Source organism: Uranotaenia lowii, chromosome 2 (assembly GCF_029784155.1).
Source record: "Uranotaenia lowii strain MFRU-FL chromosome 2, ASM2978415v1, whole genome shotgun sequence".
NCBI lineage: Eukaryota > Metazoa > Arthropoda > Insecta > Diptera > Culicidae > Uranotaenia > Uranotaenia lowii.
Window position 1 is genome coordinate 42,576,233 of NC_073692.1, and position 17,239 is coordinate 42,593,471.

Here is a 17,239-nt window from a genome sequence, read left to right on the forward strand (position 1 = left end):
AGGTCCTTAATAATAAAAAAAAAAAAATTGTCTTAATTGTCAAAATTGTCAAAATTGTCAAAATTGTCAAAATTTTCAAAATTGTCAAAATTGTCAAAATTGTCAAAATTGTCAAAATTGTCAAAATTGTCAAAATTGTCAAAATTGTCAAAATTGTCAAAATTGTCAAAATTGTCAAAATTGTCAAAATTGTCAAAATTGTCAAAATTGTCAAAATTGTCAAAATTGTCAAAATTGTCAAAATTGTCAAAATTGTCAAATTGTCAAAATTGTCAAAATTGTCAAAATTGTCAAAATTGTCAAAATTGTCAAAATTGTCAAAATTGTCAAAATTGTCAAAATTGTCAAAATTGTCTTTAACAAAGAAATAGCGAGGGACCGAATGTCAAAAAGGTCCTTAATAAAAAAAAAAAAAAAAATTGTCTTAATTGTCAAAATTGTCAAAATTTTCAAAATTGTCAAAATTTTCAAAATTGTCAAAATTGTCAAAATTGTCAAAATTGTCAAAATTGTCAAAATTGTCAAAATTGTCAAAATTGTCAAAATTGTCAAAATTGTCAAAATTGTAAAAATTGTCAAAATTGTCAAAATTGTCAAAATTGTCAAAATTGTCAAAATTGTCAAAATTGTCAAAATTGTCAAAATTGTTAAAATTGTCAAAATTGTCAAAATTGTCAAATATGTAAAAATTTGGTTTGACAGTTTTTGTTCGACAATTATAAAATTTCTAATCGAAAATTTGTCAAAAAAATTCTCTCAAGCTGTGGGAGCCTCGGTCAAAGACCTTCTTCAATTTATATCTGTTTTTGTAAAGGAAACTCTCTACAAGTTTAAAAGTGCTCTCTTTTTAATTCCCTCAAAAGACGGGCCATTACGTGGGCATAGAATGTATTCTGATCAATTTCGTGGAATCGATATCAAACACGGTATCGCCCATATTGATGTTTATTTTCTTGTCGCGCCTGTCGGTTATTGAACACAACACTTTTTATGAATCGTAAAAAAATCTTTCCTCCCTGATGCCAACCAAATAAGAAAAAAACGGCACCGATCCCCGATGGGGCTTTGTAAGTTTCAAAAGAAGTCATCAATTCCCACGCCGTATTTCCATGTGCTCACGTAACTTAGACGTTGTCGTCGTTTGAAGTCATGTGCGAAGACATAAAAATATATTGATCTTAACGGCGCGGAGCGGCGTGACATTACTGCTTTCTGCTGGCCAGCCAGACTAAGGAACCGGGCGGTCATTTCCTGGATCGCGATCTTTGGTACCAAACCATGAAATTCTCGCTCTTACTTAGTTGTACTCCACGTGCCGGAGAATTCTAGAGAAAAAATAAACCCAACTGAGGTCATTCACTTCCGTTTCGACCGTCGGCGTTTCTAGTTCGAAACACACAAACAAACAGAATCGAACGCATTTATCGGAAAACAAACATCGATTCCCCGGCTATTACGGTGCAGCGGGTTCCAAATTTAGTTTCTAATCAGTAGTTAGTGAGTTCCTTCTGCGACTTACTGCACTTGCATCTGGGAATGGCTCGTTAGGAGGCTCACCTAATTTTAGCGATGTCTACTGCAGGAGGCGCTCTTTAATGACCGGAGAGTCAACGAATGTTTGTTGCTTATCAATCGAATCTACGAACACGTGGGTCAAAATTTTATTAGTTTTCTTATCTATGTTGCCCATCGAAATTCTCCACTAACCTGAATCAATAAAGAGTTTGAGTACACAGCTTAGTTAAGGTCTGAAAACTACTGATAAACAGAAATCCTGCTCATAGAAAGCGAAGGGAAAATTGTACAACAAATACAGTTTTTGTATTCACCTGAAGAAAACTCAATTCAAACATTTGTTTCAACCGATTATAATTTCACAACATATAAAATAAATACCTCATTCAAACTTGTAAAATTTATCGACGAGATCGTGATCGAGACCGGGATCGGGACCGGGACCGAGATCGAGGTCGAGATCGTTCGCGGGACCGTGATTTCCGGCTGGATCTGTGGGCACTTCTGGATAATCTACTTCTACGAGACATGCTTCGACGTCGCATTCGCATTCCGGGACCACATTCGCTTGCCGCCTGTCCGTCACCGGAACGTTGTTGGCGCCGCGACGTCCATCGTGTGAAAACGGAATCTCGCGGTTCGTTTTCAAATGTGCCGCCGGGGGCATCGGTAGCAACTGGTTCTGGCACCTGACCAGGTTCCGGTACCTGAACGGGTTCCGGATGTTGCTGTTCTAATGCTGTTCCTGTCGATTCCGTTTTATCCGGCTGAACCGGAACACAAGGTGCCGTTGCGATCAGTTTTACCATTTCGTCCGTTAAGCTAACCAGGTTCGTTTCGACTGCTGATTTCAAGCAGTCTTCAACTTCGGCAGAAAGCTTATCCGGAGACAAAGTCTTCCCGATTTCGGTTTCTTTCATTCGCTCCACAATTTGGAATATGGTTAGTTCTAAAATGGATGTATACGCGTATGGAGAAATCAATTATATTATGAATAAATCATTTTACCTTTTCTCTCGCAAGAATCCAAAATTTTCAAAATAGCGGTTAACATTTTTGAAATTTGATGACTGTCGTTTCGAGACCGAAAAAATTATGAGAAATATTTTATTGGTTATGAGCACGGATTGCTTCGACCATCGAAATAAATCACAACTACACTGGATTCTTTTTTTAAACGATCTTATTTTACACGGTTTTATTTTAAGAGCAAGTTCACTGGTGTTGGGAAAAAGTGGTAGAAATTTTGAAAATTTTAGCATGCAAAAATGTTTTCAAGATTTTGGGGCGTTGTATTTTTTTGCAACACTGTTTCTATTTCAGCCGTATGTGATAGAAATATTGCTATTTTTGCATCACAGCATACGAAAATACAACACGTGTTGTAAAAAAACTAGAAGGCCACAGATCTTGAAAATGTTTTTGCATGGCAAAATTTTCAAAATGTGCCGTAAGTGTCAAAATTTCTACCACTTTTTCCCAACACCAGTGAACTTGCTCTAATAAACGATTTTCTCGAAATGAGACGTTTATCGAACATGTCAAAAACAGGTTCTAGACATTCCTGCATTTTGCCAAACTACCCTTGGGTGGTAAATGGGATCGGACTTTGCTTCCCGACAGAAACATGGGCCGGAATGACCACTTGGAGACTCTGCGGAAGTTCCGGAACAGCCGTGGCTTAAAACCAAAACAGATCAATCCAATACAAATCTTTGAGCTTCCCGATTTCACTCAAATCACCTCAGAATGGTCTACCTGGTTGGAAGTGAGATGGCCACTTTACTCGAAATGAGCAATGAATGTTGCACCGGTTGTTTTGAACTTTTTTTAAACGATTTCTTTTTTTGCACGAACACAAAAATCGTTTAAAAAACAGAATGCAGTGTAGATGTGAACCAATGCAATGTTGTGGAAAAAGAGGTAATAAGAAAGAAACGTTGCAAAGTCCAATAGTAGTAAAGTTTTTTGACGTAGAATTACGTCTTACGGCAACACTATAGGGGGGCAAATTGAAATTCGCGAACGAATCTCGCGTCACGAAAAACGCCTCTTTACCAGACATCTTTTCCGTACATCATTTTTGGTCAGCTATGTGTTGGTACACCAATACTAATAAAGCGCTTGTACAAATTGATGCGCAAAACACCCGAGCGAAAAATACCCGACCGTCGACCCAAACTGCACTAGATCCGAAGTTATAAAAGGGCAAGGATTTGGTTTTCGGGCATTCTCCCGTGTGATCGGTTGGAGCGACCAAAAATGTTGTGAGCGCTCCTATTTGCTTTCTCGGTGCTGCGTATGTGCGACCAATTTTGCCGTTTGCGATTCATAGCGCGCTATTCTTCACGACGAGTGGGTGGAGAATGCGGGGGCAATTTGATAAGTTGCTGGCCCGGCTTAAGGTGCTGCTCACCCAGTCAAGAAGGAGCGCAACGAGTCGTTTCCATGTATGACGCTATTTCTAGGATTTTGACTTGTAGTCCCCCGATTCAAGATTTTGAAGCGACCATTACTTCCATCTAGAAGGTTTTCAACCAGCAAATCTGCTCCGGTAAAGTAACTTAGGAGTGTGGTACGGACAGAGGCCACCACGCAAATTTCTGGGCAAAAAGCCATAACAATTAAAACCAGTCCTCAGGACTGTATCCTCTTTTAAAATCATATTTCCGACGTTTTATGTGAATAGATTCTGGGAAATCTTCTCTATCATGAGGCATAAAATTTCCTATACTCAACTTTTCTTCCATAAAAATAAGATTTTGTTTAAAAAAACCAACATTTCAACAAAACACGAAATGTTTCATTTTCATAATTTGAAGTACAAGGCAATCAATTGCTCCAAATTTAACGAATGTGTTTTGATAAGTATATTTTCATGTTCTAGAAGGAGTGATCTACAAATTTTTGGCCGGCAGTGTACTTTCAATTGATCCCGATGAAAACCCAATGTATCAAAGCAAGCTTTTGTTCGTCGATACTCGCACGTGTGATCCACCCTTTTTCGTTATTATGCTTTGAACTTTACCTTCATTTTGCGTGCGCTTCACGCTCTTTTTTTTTAACTCAAAATTAAGTATGACCGAGGTTCAAAACATAGTTCGATTCTATGAACTTAAAGTTGAGTACCTTTTTTCCTCCTTGCGATGGATCAAAACGGAGTTCGAACTGCGAACTCAAAATTGATCCCTTTTTTTACCTTCGGCGAGGGATCAAAGCTGAGTTCGACCTTATGAACTAAAAATTGAACTCTCTCTGTTGGACTGAAAACACTTAGCGAGTTCAGTCCGAACCGGAGCAGCAACCAACGAACACGTCGCAAAATTTTGTCGTTCCGGAACAATTACCGGAAGATATGAAGGAACTTCATAATGGAATGCATGTTCACCGTGTCAGCGTAAAATTCTGTCCGTCATTGTCATCATATGGTGAGCGGCTTGGAATGTCCGGAAACTTCCGGATGTTGTTTACTTCCCGTGGGAAGTAACATCCGGAAGTTTTCTTTGACCGGGAATGTCAAAACTTTCAACCGCTCTGTAATTGCAATGCAATGTACCGGAACAGCAACATCCGGGTACTACAAATTTTAATCATCCTTTAATTCCCTGAAAATCAGCTACCCTCGAAAAAAAAAGGATAAATTCGAGTTCGGCTGCCGAACTTAGTATTGAGTATGCCTATCAGAACTTAGTTTTGCTGTTGCCCAGTCAAACTCAAAGTTGAGGGAAGCCACGGAAGTGCTGTTTTGAACCAAAACTACTTAATTTTGAGTTTAAAAAAAAGAGCGTGTAAGATATTTTCGGCATATAAAATAAAAATTTAGGCGAATTCGATTAGTTGCTCAGCAACTTTTGAACTAAACACGTGCAAGTTCAACTAGGGCTTGGCAATATCGCTCAAGTCAAAATTATTCAAATTCGACAAATTTGTATAATAAATAACAAATCAAGTTTTTACCGTAATTCTACGTCAGCCTTGTGGTTGTGTCTGATATACAACCTCTTCAACTTTTTCTTTGTAAACATAGTTAAAATGATGATGCAATATTTATGTGTAGACGTGTAGACTTTCAGTACGCATCTTCAGTTGTATTATGTATCGAGAGAGATAAAGATCATTGATTAAGAGTAGCATTATAAACCTTAATTGTAGTATTTTACTAGTAACTTTAACATGGTGTCAGAAAAACTTGAAGGCCACAGATTTTGAAAATGTTTTTGCATGGCAAAATTTTCAAAATGTGCTAAAAGTGTCAAAATTTCTACCACTTTTTCCCAACACCAGTGAACTTGCTCTTAAAAGTCGCGCGTGTATGTATCGTGTAACGTCGGCGGCCATTTTGGATCGAATGGAAGAAATTTTTCTCTTTTGTGTTGGTTTAGGAGCACCTCTTCGAAATTTCAAGCATTTTTGAAACATCTATCGAAAATAATCCGGACATCTAATGCCGTGTTAGTTTTCACCGCAGCTGCCAGCAGCTGCCGGAACTACGAAAGTGCGATGGGGATGTATAAGTGGCCAGTGACAGAACTTGCAAGAAAAGTGAATGTGTTACTGTTTGTCATCGAATAGCGAGGAAGAAATTTTCCAAGTTCGAGTTGACCGACGTATTTAGAGCAAAAAAGTTCGAAAGCTGTGCTAATCGCAATTAAAGCTTAAATAGTGGCAAAGCACAACGTCCTTGTCGACGGTCTCGATTTTTTTTTCAGCTGTTCAGGCGTGGAATGTATCGACTTTACGGCCCGGTTTGGGGTGGTAGCCAAGGTAGCAAGACTTGGGAAGTTGAACAAGGAGTTATTCGCATAAAAAAATTTTAACTGTAAATAAGTGGCCTTCGGACCAAGATGTTGACTTTTAGCTACATCACCTTGGAGAAAGCAGTTGCGGTCACAGGAGCTAGGAACTCACCCGTCGCAATAAGTGGCCAACAACATTTTGAAGGCGAAAAGTCTAGCAAAGCAGAGTTTACCACGCTGCAAATTTTTTGGAGACCATCACGAATTCGCGAAGGGTGTCTATCCGGCATTGGGAGAACGCTGTCGCCGTTGCCAGAAAAAAAAACCATTACCAGAAAATGTGTAAAAACAGTGGAAGAACAAAGAGCCGAAAGTCCCGACGAGTTACTTTCTTCTTTAATGATCCCGCGCCGATCCTCTGGTGCATAAAGCCGTCTTCACTTGGTCCCAGTCAAGACTCTCGTCGACAGTTCGTATTTCGGCGGCTAGACTTCGTTGCTACGAGTTACTGGGTCTGCGTCTTCTTCGATGTCCTTCTGTATTCCATTCGAGCGCCTCTCCGCAAATCTCGTTTTCGTCTTTTCGCAGCGTGTGCCCAATCCATCTCCACTTACGTTCCCGAATCGCGATTTCAAGCGCCCTTTGATGACTTTTTCGAAATCATTAAACACCAGCAGAAGAGAGTCCTGGAATTCGTTGATTTGTTCCAGTATGATTCGTAGCGTTGTGATGTGGTCCACACATGATCGTCCGGATCGGAACCCAGCTTGTTGCCATTGGAGGGTGGCGTCTATTTTCTCCTGAATCCTGTTCAGGATCACTTTGCAGAGTTCTTTGAGGGTTGTACAGATCAACGTTATGCCTCGCCAGTTTCCGCACTCAGTCAGGTTTCCTTTCTTCGGGACCTTTACAAGGATACCCTGCATCCAGAAGGCCGGGAATGTTGCAGTATCCCAGATGTCAGCGAAAAGACGGTGCAACATTTGTGCTGACAAGGCAGGGTCGGCTTTGAGCATCTCAGCAGGAATGCAATCGATTCCAGGCGCTTTGTTGGACTTCATGTTTTTTATTGCCGCTTCTATTTCAGCCAGCGAGGGCGCTTCCGAGGCTCTCTTGTCTCGTCTACAAGCTCCTTCAACTGCCTCTTTCCCAACTCCCCATATCGTAAGCGGCGGCTGGTTTGGCAGACCCGGTAAATACCTGCTCAATTCCGACTTTCGCTTTTCTCCGATCATCGACCAATCTCCAGGTTTCATTCGACATCCATTCACTTGTTCTTCCACAAACTTTACCGAGAGTATCATGGCTCGTCGTGATAAAAGCATTCTTGATTCTTCAACACTGCTCTTCGACTGTTCCGTCTGTCGGCAATTCTGAGGCTCGGGATTCATGCTGTTCACCCTTTTCACCTATGGATTCTTCAACCGGCGGACGCCGTATCGACATTCGACTTTCTCCTCGCGCCGTTGGACACGCGCAACTCCCAGTCGTATCTCGCCAAGGACGAGGTGATTGTCAGATGCAATGTCTGCGCTTCGTTTGCTGCGGAGTCGCCTAAGTGGAAGTCGCGTTGAAGTCGCTCAAATGGATTTGAATGTCACCCTTCGGAATTTTCTCAACCACGCTGTATAATTAGCTGTAAAACTGCTATTTCTCCTGCAAATCGACAAGGTCAGTGGAGCATAACACTGGACCATTGTAAGGTTTTTAACCCGTGTTCTGAATCTGGCTACGATTATTCTTTCGTTTATCGGTTTCCATCTAATGAGGGCCGCGTGGGCCTGAAGGCTTAACAGGAAACAAACTCCTCGTTCCCGAGGAGCATGTTCTCCTCGTATGCCAAGGTATTGCCCCGATTGTGTCTTGTGTTCTCCAGTGTTAGGTCAACGGACTTCGCTCAGTCCCAGAATTTCAAGCTTGAGGCGGCTAGCTTCTCTAACAAATTGAGCAAGCTTGACTTGTTTGGTAAGGGTTAAAACGTTCCAAGTTCCAATTCTTGGCCGTGTTCGCGAACAGCTGAAATGAAACGAAATTCGTCAAAAAAGATCAGATTTCCCTGAGGTACGGAAACATATTTCTTCGACACCTTTAATTTCTCCTGAAACTCGATGGAATTTTTTCTCAAATGCTAAGAAACTTTAGCAAACTCAGAACAACTTCCACAAAGTTTTCAATTTATTTGGGCCATATGCTTCGGAAAGTAAGAAGTAGACCAGTTGAAACCATTCTTTTGCGTCTATTTTTAAAAGTTTATAAATGATAGAAAACTTGTAGTTATGTATTATAAACACTATTCAAATGTTATATAGTAATTTGACTTAGTTTAAGCTGTTTGAGTTCACAGGACTCACTTTTTCCGCCATTGGTTTTGTGTTAAACAACATCTGTTTGAATCTGGAGACAAAAGGCAGTCGTGCCTTTAATGTCTTACAACACATAAATATCTAGTTGATCCCTTGTAGGCCGATAATTGATAATTATCATATAGTTTATGTTCGTCGCTTATTTTTTATCCCACCCAATCGAAATATTTAGCGAATCATCTCAACGGATAGCTAATTCAAATTTAATGATCCCAGAAGCTGCTAGCTAGCTGCTGTGTAACTAATAGCCATTCGAGATAACTATTTTCTACTGTTGTCAACTAGACTGTAAACTTCTTGATCTCTCGGGTGGACAACCGCAAGAAATTGCTTCGTATTCCTGCTGGAGATTGCACGCTTAAACTCATTTAAATAGTTTTAATCCCCATCTCAGTCGGTGTACAGTGGTTGCGCTCTTCTAAGCAAGTGATTATTTCATTAGTGACGGCTTCTTTTACAATTTCCATTTCTGTGTGTGGCATTACTTCAGCACTTGAAAGGAGGTTTTTTTTCCTTCTTCTACTCGAGTCAGTCATTCATTGGCCACCATCGGCGATTTGGTTGCCGGAAAACTCTGTGTAAGAGTCTGGAACTGTTGCTGGATGCTGGTTAGCCATCAGCAAAGAGGAAGTCCAATCGAGCGGCCAGAGTGTGGACGATTTTTGCGCCTGATTCATGCCACTTTTGCTTTGTCCGGTGGAGCTGAAATTGGCTCAATTTAAAGAACTGCACGGACAAATTCGAATCATTTGGACTCTGCCGAGAAGAAGAGAAGAAATGAGAGTGGAATTAATTCACCAGAACTAGAGGAATCGTAAGAATTGGCAATTAAATTATTTCCAGCCTTTTGCTTCGAGACAATAAAATTAAGTGTCCCGGCTTTCTTGCTCTTCTTGTTTGTCGGATTTTGGTTTAGTGAACTGCATAGAAGTGCTGGCCACATTGAACATCTCTGATGGCGTGGTTATTGGTTTTAAAAATCAGATTAAAATAATACCAAGTAACATAACGGCTAAAATTAATAATAAAATGACTGAATCACTTTCTTTGATGCTAAGACGTAGGACTGAGTCTATCGAAGTTCTGAAAAATAAATGAAAAACTATAGGACCACTGCATTTTAAAGTGTTCAAAATTAGCCCTTTCCGGTCGTGTTGAGTTTGATTATTCAATTAAAAGAGCTCATTGCAGTTTGAATTAATATATTGAGTAAGCGAAATGAGTCAAATGAATAAGATGGATTAGGATGAATAAGATAAATTACTGCAAATCTAGCACACCGTAATATTTCTATGCTTCTTTCTTCACAAAGCCTTTGGATTTGCGAGTGATTTTTTAACATCGTTTTGTAAAAATGGCAAAGATTACTTAAAAATGACATACAGTACCGTTCATAATTGTATAGAAATTGGAAGCACGCGCACTGTCTCTTCGACTTTCAACTTCCATAACTTTTTACCCTGATGATATTTTTTGATCATTTTTTTTTTGCGTTATATAGATCAACTATCACACTATTTTATCACAAAATTTGAGCTTTCAAGAGTTTGTGTGGCCTGAGAAACAGTAATTCTACGAAAATCGGACTTTTTGGACTTTTCTCATTTAAACTGCATTATCTTTGAAACTACGCTACATTTTCTATTGAAATTTTGCAGAGTGATTGTTGAAATATAAAGCTAGCATGTCTGAAGTTTTAGAAAAGTTCTATCGATGCGATCAAAAGTTACGCGAGGTGCAATATTTCAGGCATGGATCTAGAAATGCGATTTCTATAGAATTTTGGACAAATGTTTCCATAGGAAAATCATATTCTCTGTTTAACAACCAGTAAATCTATTTCAACCAAAAAAATCAAAACAATATCGCGTGATTCTGATTTCAAAACACAAATGGGTCATTTATTCCATTTTTTCTTTTCTTCATTGTGATGGGCGGAACGACTAGCAGAGCGCACGCACGTCAACTATCAGCGGGATAAGTTGGTGAAAAGGATATTCCGGATCAAAAGGGAGAAAACACTTGCGTTGGTTTAATATAATAGAACTTTATTATAAAGACGTGAAACAATGACGACTTGTCGTGTGAAAAACGCGTTCGAAATAATACACACTCTTATTGTATTCCAGCCATTTGATATCAAGGGATAAACCTCAAGCTGGACTAACGTATGCGAAGGGCGTAATCTTTGTACTTCGACACATTGCTTTTGCCAGACATTTTTTGTCTGATTGGTGGAGGAAACGATATTGTTCTCATGAATCGTCCAAAATTCTATAGAAATCGCATTTCTAGGTGCATGCTGTAGTAGATGGAGCCTACAAGAGAATAAAAACTTTCGATATTAGCTTTCAAATTATTTCCACTTACCTTGTTATCTATGCAACCAAAAGAAACAAATCATCTTACCAAGTCTTATAAGAATTCCTAAAAATCCTGTGGGTGGTAAGAAGTATACCTAGAATAAAACAAGAAAATTAGAATTATTTTGTTTACTTACCCAATCTGCGTGTCACTTCTATTTGGCTCGCCGCACACCTTGATGAGAAAACAACGACGAGGGAGTGGTCGCTCGTAAAAAAATATATTATACATGCAGATATAAACCCAAATATGAGCGCTAATAATCATAGCAGCTTTGCCTACTAGCGACACGGCGCATACGTCGCGACGTTGAAAATCATAACGACGTATAGTGAGTTTCCAAGGAGACTTGGAGTATGCGATTGATGGCCTAAGGAAAATCAACAGTAAATAACATAAACAAAGTTTATGCACTACATGAAAATCGCCTACTGGACTGAAAAAAGGATAACAAGCTTTCGAGTGACAGGAACATCGCTAATAAAAAGTGTCGCTAGTAAAACTGTCGCTATTCGGTTTGGTGCTATACACATAATATATAACATCGACGGTGCGATGATTTGTGGTAAGGAAATGCCACTCAAATAAATCACAACCGTCATTTATACATATTTACGAGATGAATTGTCTGTGGTGGTGTGATCGGAAGAACATTCTAAAAGAATTAACCAATACATTGAAAATAGGAAAAAGCCGAACTTTTAACGGTTGAGTTAGTCTTAAAACGTGTTGTGGCAACTAAACAGGTGACTGCGTGTCTAGGAACGAGTTTGAAAGACTATTCCAAATTTCATTAGCGGATTTAAGGATGGACTACGACACATGCCTCTCTTATTCGGGAATATTTTATTTCTGTACTTTAAAGTTTCTCCTACGTTGAAGCCCTCAATCTTATTTTGACCATGTTTTTTTTCTGTTGAGACTTGCGTTTTCGGATCCATCGTTCGGGCAGCAAAAGAATTTTTCTTCTTCTTCTGATTTATCGCTGACGCTATTTTTAGAATGACTCGGAACTGCTTTATCGACTAGCTCCTATAATGGTCCAGTTAAAGAGACTATATGACAAACGTTTCTGGAGTATATCCGTAGATTTTACAATATTTGATACTCCGTAGCGATACTTTGCAATATTTTTTACTCAGTAGAGTTAACAACTCTATTCATGCATGTTTCTTCGTATCTAACATTTTGAGTTTTGTGAGAGGTGAACGACTTTTTTTCTTTCACTATCATTTTTTTTCACACTCACAATACAATATAAAATAACCGAACCGCTATCGCCAACATCGTTGAACGAATGAATTTGCTTAACGTTTTCAATGAATGCACGCTTAATTCATACCAGTCATCCAAACTTGAAACTATACTGCACGATCCAAAATTAAAAATCAAAGTTTTTGATTATTTTATCAATTATAAAGTGTTTAATAATTCAATCTTAATTCTATATCCCGCTAATTTTAATATTTCCTACTTCTATCCACCACATTCACCCCCTCCTATACACTTACATACAATATCAATTTTATGTTTCTGAAATGTAAAGGAAACCATTTTTGTTAGTTTTATTTAATTTTAAAACAATTGATACTTGTTTTCTAGCAAGCCATCTTTTATTCAACTTCATTCAAAACAATTGGGACTTGTCCTCTTGCAAGCCATCTTTTATTTAATATCAATCAAAAACAATGGGGACTTTTCCTCTTGCAAGCCATCTCTAATTTAATTTCACTCAAAACAATTGGGACAGGCCATCTTTTATTTTATTTTATACGAAACAATGGGAACTTGTCCTCCTGCAAGCCATCTTTTGTTTTATTTTATACGAAACAATGAGAACTTGTCCTCTTGCAAGCCATCTTTTATTTACTTTCATTCAAAACAATGGGGACTTGTCCTCTAGCAAAAAATCTTCTATTTACTTTTATTCAAAACAATGGGGACTTGTCCTCTTGCAAGCCATTTTTTTTTGTTTCGATTATAGTCGTTTTACCATCTTTATGGCATTCGCGACTTTATCAACGTTACAGTTGGCGGATCGTTATTGAAAAACTTATCCGGTACAACTGCGTTCGATGTTTACTCTTGGGCTCGAATTCGCGGACATCTGCTCAGGAGACAACAGACTTGCCAACTGAGCTATGTCACAAGCCCCCTCTTGCAAGCCATCTTTTATATTATTCCATTCAAAACAATGGGATTTTGCCTCTTGCAAGCCATCTTTTATTTTATTTCTTTCATAAATAAGGGGAACTTGTCCTCTTGCAAGACATCTTTTATTTAATTTCCCTCGTAAACAATAAGGACTTGTCCTCTTACAAGCCATCTTCTATTTAATTCCATCCCAAAACAATAGGGACTTGTCCTCTTGCAACCCATCTTTTATTGAATTTATTTCATAAATAATGGGTGCTTGTCTTCTTGCAAGTCATCTTTTATTTAATATCATTCAACACAATGGCGACTTCCTAAGAAAGAAATTTTATTAAATTTCATTTAAAACAATGAGGACTTGTCTTCTTGCAAGCCATCTTTTTAATGAAACATACTCAAAAAATAGGGGACTACCCGTAATTTAGCAATTTTCCGATGTTTACAAACAAACTCACTGATCCTCACCGCGCTCTCCTAGCCTACTTACTGACGAAGACAGAGAACCTTTTGATCTAATAACCTTGGTCCTCAGCTAATTATGTTTAAGGGGTTGTTCTTAGTAAGCCATCTTTACTCATCATTCTACGGAGACTTGTCCTTAGCAAGCCATCTTTTTATTGCATATATTCAATTTGAAAAAAAAAATCTTGATCTCATCAAGGCATCCCTTTATTTCAGAATCTCATAATTCAACAGGACTGGTCCTCACCAAGCCAAATTTGACATTAAATTGGGTAATATTAAACCTTTAATTCAATCATGCTGATATTTTTTTTGAGTTCTTTGATTATTTTTTTTATAACGCCTTTCAATTTTATCAAGCTTGTTGCCATACATACAAGTGATTTGTTGGAATGGAATGGAACCATCTTTAATTAAGTAAAAGAAAATTATTTAATAAAAGATTGAAAAGCGCTCAATTTATGTTATTGCCAATTTTTTTTAAATTTCCTTCAAAATATTTTTTTTAAATAAAATATATCAAACATTTAGTATATGTTAGGTTACACAAAAGTAATTTATTTATAATTTGCCTTATTTCCCTAAGGATACCTATTTTTTAAATATGGGCCAAATCTAAATTTAGTAAAAAAAAAGAATTCCCTAATCCTTCAAAAGCTTTTACTTCACGAAAATTCAACAAACAAAGTAAGTTCATTTGAAAGTATTTATAATATTGTTCTAGCAGTCAGTTCCAGATATATCATCATTGGCTAATCCGAAATTTTCTCTTCAAGGCCGTCAACCCCAATTTCACACTACCAAAACACAGCCTCATGACAGACCATCTCGGAACAGGTACTCCAACCAAATTGTAATTGAATCACGATTTTACGCTAATGATTTAGACAGGCCAACATCGCCATCGGTACTAAATTATCACATTTCCTCGCTGATGGAACCGGGACAATCATTTGGGCTTGAATCGGAACATCCGAGCTAGTTATGGCTATTTTGTCCCTAGATTGAAAACAGTCCTTCATTTGGCGCGCGGCTTTGTGTCGAGTTTAATTAAATCCAATCTAATGAACCTGCATTTCTCCTCGTGTTCTTCCCAAAACCAGTCCATGACAACGACGAGAACACGTGCCAGACATTCAGCAGAAAGCCTACGCGCACGGGCTGAACAATCGGCTAACGACACCAATTCGGACCCGCTGAGGTAGGTACTCACCAATAGGAACATAGTAGGCGAGAAGAATTTAAAAAAAAAATCTCGGTTTATTGTCCGCCATATTGGGATGAGGAGAGTGACACAACCGAGTTGTTGCGGTGCTGTCACAACTTTAAGATCTGAACAAAACGGTCACACCTTCTGTTTGTATGGCTTGGAAATCTGTTATTTTGACAGAAGAGTAAATCAATGTCACCTTGCTGGTTATGGTTACTAGGGAGGTGTAGTGAATTTCATTACAATTTTTAATAAAACTTGAACAAGCTCTAAACAACCGTTCAAGCCAAAAGTCGTTACTAGAATGACGAAGTATTTCAAGAAAGCTTTCTCTCTCGCGTCAGTGAGCGTAGAGATTTTTCCTCCGCTCTTTCGTTAAATCCAAATCTTGTATATAATTATCTTGGATCAAATCAGGTCTGTTCAAATGCTTAAGAGTTTCGATAAAAGAAATAGGTTTGTTCTTTTCTTTTCATTGTTTTATTCCCTACAATACCCTTCTCCTGTACTCTCTTCCCTAGAGACTATACTGCTCTCTTAAAAACAATACAAATGTGTTCCGTTTGCGTATACATGATTTTAATAATTTTAATATTGGCTGTTACATACTTAAGTTCTAATAGTACCTTCGGAAAAACATTTTGATTCGCATCGTAGATAGATTCAAAAAAATACTCGATTTGAGAATTTTCGAGGAAATAAAAACTGTCAGCGTTGTTTGTGTTTTCCAGATATTCCAAACCCATTTGCATAACTATTTCGAGATTCATACATAGTCAATGCTCAATTAGTGCTTATTGTTCGAAAGCGTAGAAACTGAAGTAATAAATAATGTATCGAACTGTCTGTAAATTGGCGATTGATTTGGGTTCTAGAATATTATTAAACCAAATCGCAACCGTTTGAGTTTGAGCGTCTTCAAATCGCAGAATATATTGATTTTATTTTGCCATTTAGATTTTCAGTATCCTCCAGAATTGAGTGGTCGAAAAATTTAAGATTACTTTGATTAATTTGTTTCTCCCGACGATCTCGGTCTCGGTCTGCCGGAACAAAATCACTAAATATGAAACTCAACACACATTCGTTCTTCCGAATCTAAATTACTCAAAAAATCAAGATAATATGCGTAAGTTTTTTTTCAGGCCTGTTCTAAATCACTCGGAAATTAGTGTTTCACCAAGGTTTTTCCACATTTTTCAAAACCATTTTACTAGAACAGAAAAAAGGTCACCGTACGATGAAGAATCTCATTGGTTCCAAGGATCTTCCGGATTTTGGTGTAATTTTTGTTCTCCGGAACAATCGCCCACAGAAGTCAAGTTTTTGTCAGTACATAGATTTTTTGGATCATACAGATTGAAAATTTCACATCTTTTAGAAATAATTTGTTAAAAAAATTCAAATTTATTGATGTCGGGTCTTCCGAAACCTTTGCACCCAATTTTACAGTGCATTGGTTCTCCCGATCTCACGGAACCAAGTCCCAAAATACAACGAAAATTCTTTGCCTCACTTTGGTTTGGATTATCCGGAAACGTCGGAGGACGTCTCCTAGGTTCTCCGGATCTTCCTGAAATAATTTGCTTTTTTTTTACGGGGATTTTCATCCTATTGGATGATCCATCCCTTTTCCAGAACCAAGCCGCAGAACAACAAAAACATCTCACTTTGGTTTTTCGGAACCAAGTGTACTTAATTGTTTTTGGTAGCTTCTAGTTTCTCCGGATTTTCCGGAACCAATTGGCGATACATATTTAACATTTTCACCTAACTTCAGTTCTCCGGATTTTCCGGAACCTTCTCTAATTTGTTCGTGTCAAATCGCTAAACATTACGAAAATACTTCGCCTCACTTTGGTTCTCCGGATTTTTCCGGAACCAAGTGGCCTAAAATATCAGATAATTAGTGTCTCTTAGGTTCTCCGGATCTTCCGGAACCTGTTTATAGTTTATTTTTATTAGTTTTTTTGATGATTCAAATGATGAAAGGTTCTCCGGATCTTCCGGAACCAAGTGGCGAAATGTCTTTAACAATTTCACCTCACTTTGGTTCTCCGGATCTTCCGGAACCAAACCACCCATATCTAAAAAAAAAACCTGTTCGCCTAACAGTAAAACAATTTTTTTTTAGCTCAAAGGTTCTCCGGATCTTCCGGAACCATATCACCCATAATCGGAACCAAGTCGCTCAATATCCGATGGCCTTGGAACCGATTTTCATTCCGGATCATATTTTAGTGCTGAAAAAGTAGATTAGTTTGTTATTTACACTGGCATTATCTCAAAACAACTTAATTTTAAAACTAAAGGAGGCTCAACTGCGCCATTGTAGTGAATTTCATTACAATTTTTAATAAAACTTGAACAAGCTCTAAACAACCGTTCAAGCCAAAAGTCGTTACTAGAATGACGAAGTATTTCAAGAAAGCTTT

General features: G+C 38.1%; 1 protein-coding gene across 2 annotated transcripts in view; it reads right to left on the bottom strand.

Moving 5' to 3' along the window:
* Positions 1-1,852: 1,852 nt before the first annotated feature.
* LOC129749530 (calcium homeostasis endoplasmic reticulum protein-like) overlaps positions 1,853-17,239 on the bottom strand; it is a 32,272-nt gene continuing 16,885 nt past the window's right edge. Inside the window, exons 1-2 of one of the 2 annotated variants that reach the window (XM_055744509.1) lie at positions 2,524-2,633; positions 1,853-2,464 (exon numbers count right to left, since the gene is read on the bottom strand). In XM_055744509.1, the coding sequence (XP_055600484.1) occupies positions 1,917-2,464; positions 2,524-2,569 (594 nt within the window). In that variant the 5' untranslated portion in view covers positions 2,570-2,633 and the 3' untranslated portion in view covers positions 1,853-1,916. Of the gene's footprint in view, positions 2,465-2,523; positions 2,634-17,239 lie in introns of those variants that run through there. The other variant, XM_055744508.1, reaches the window with a different exon arrangement.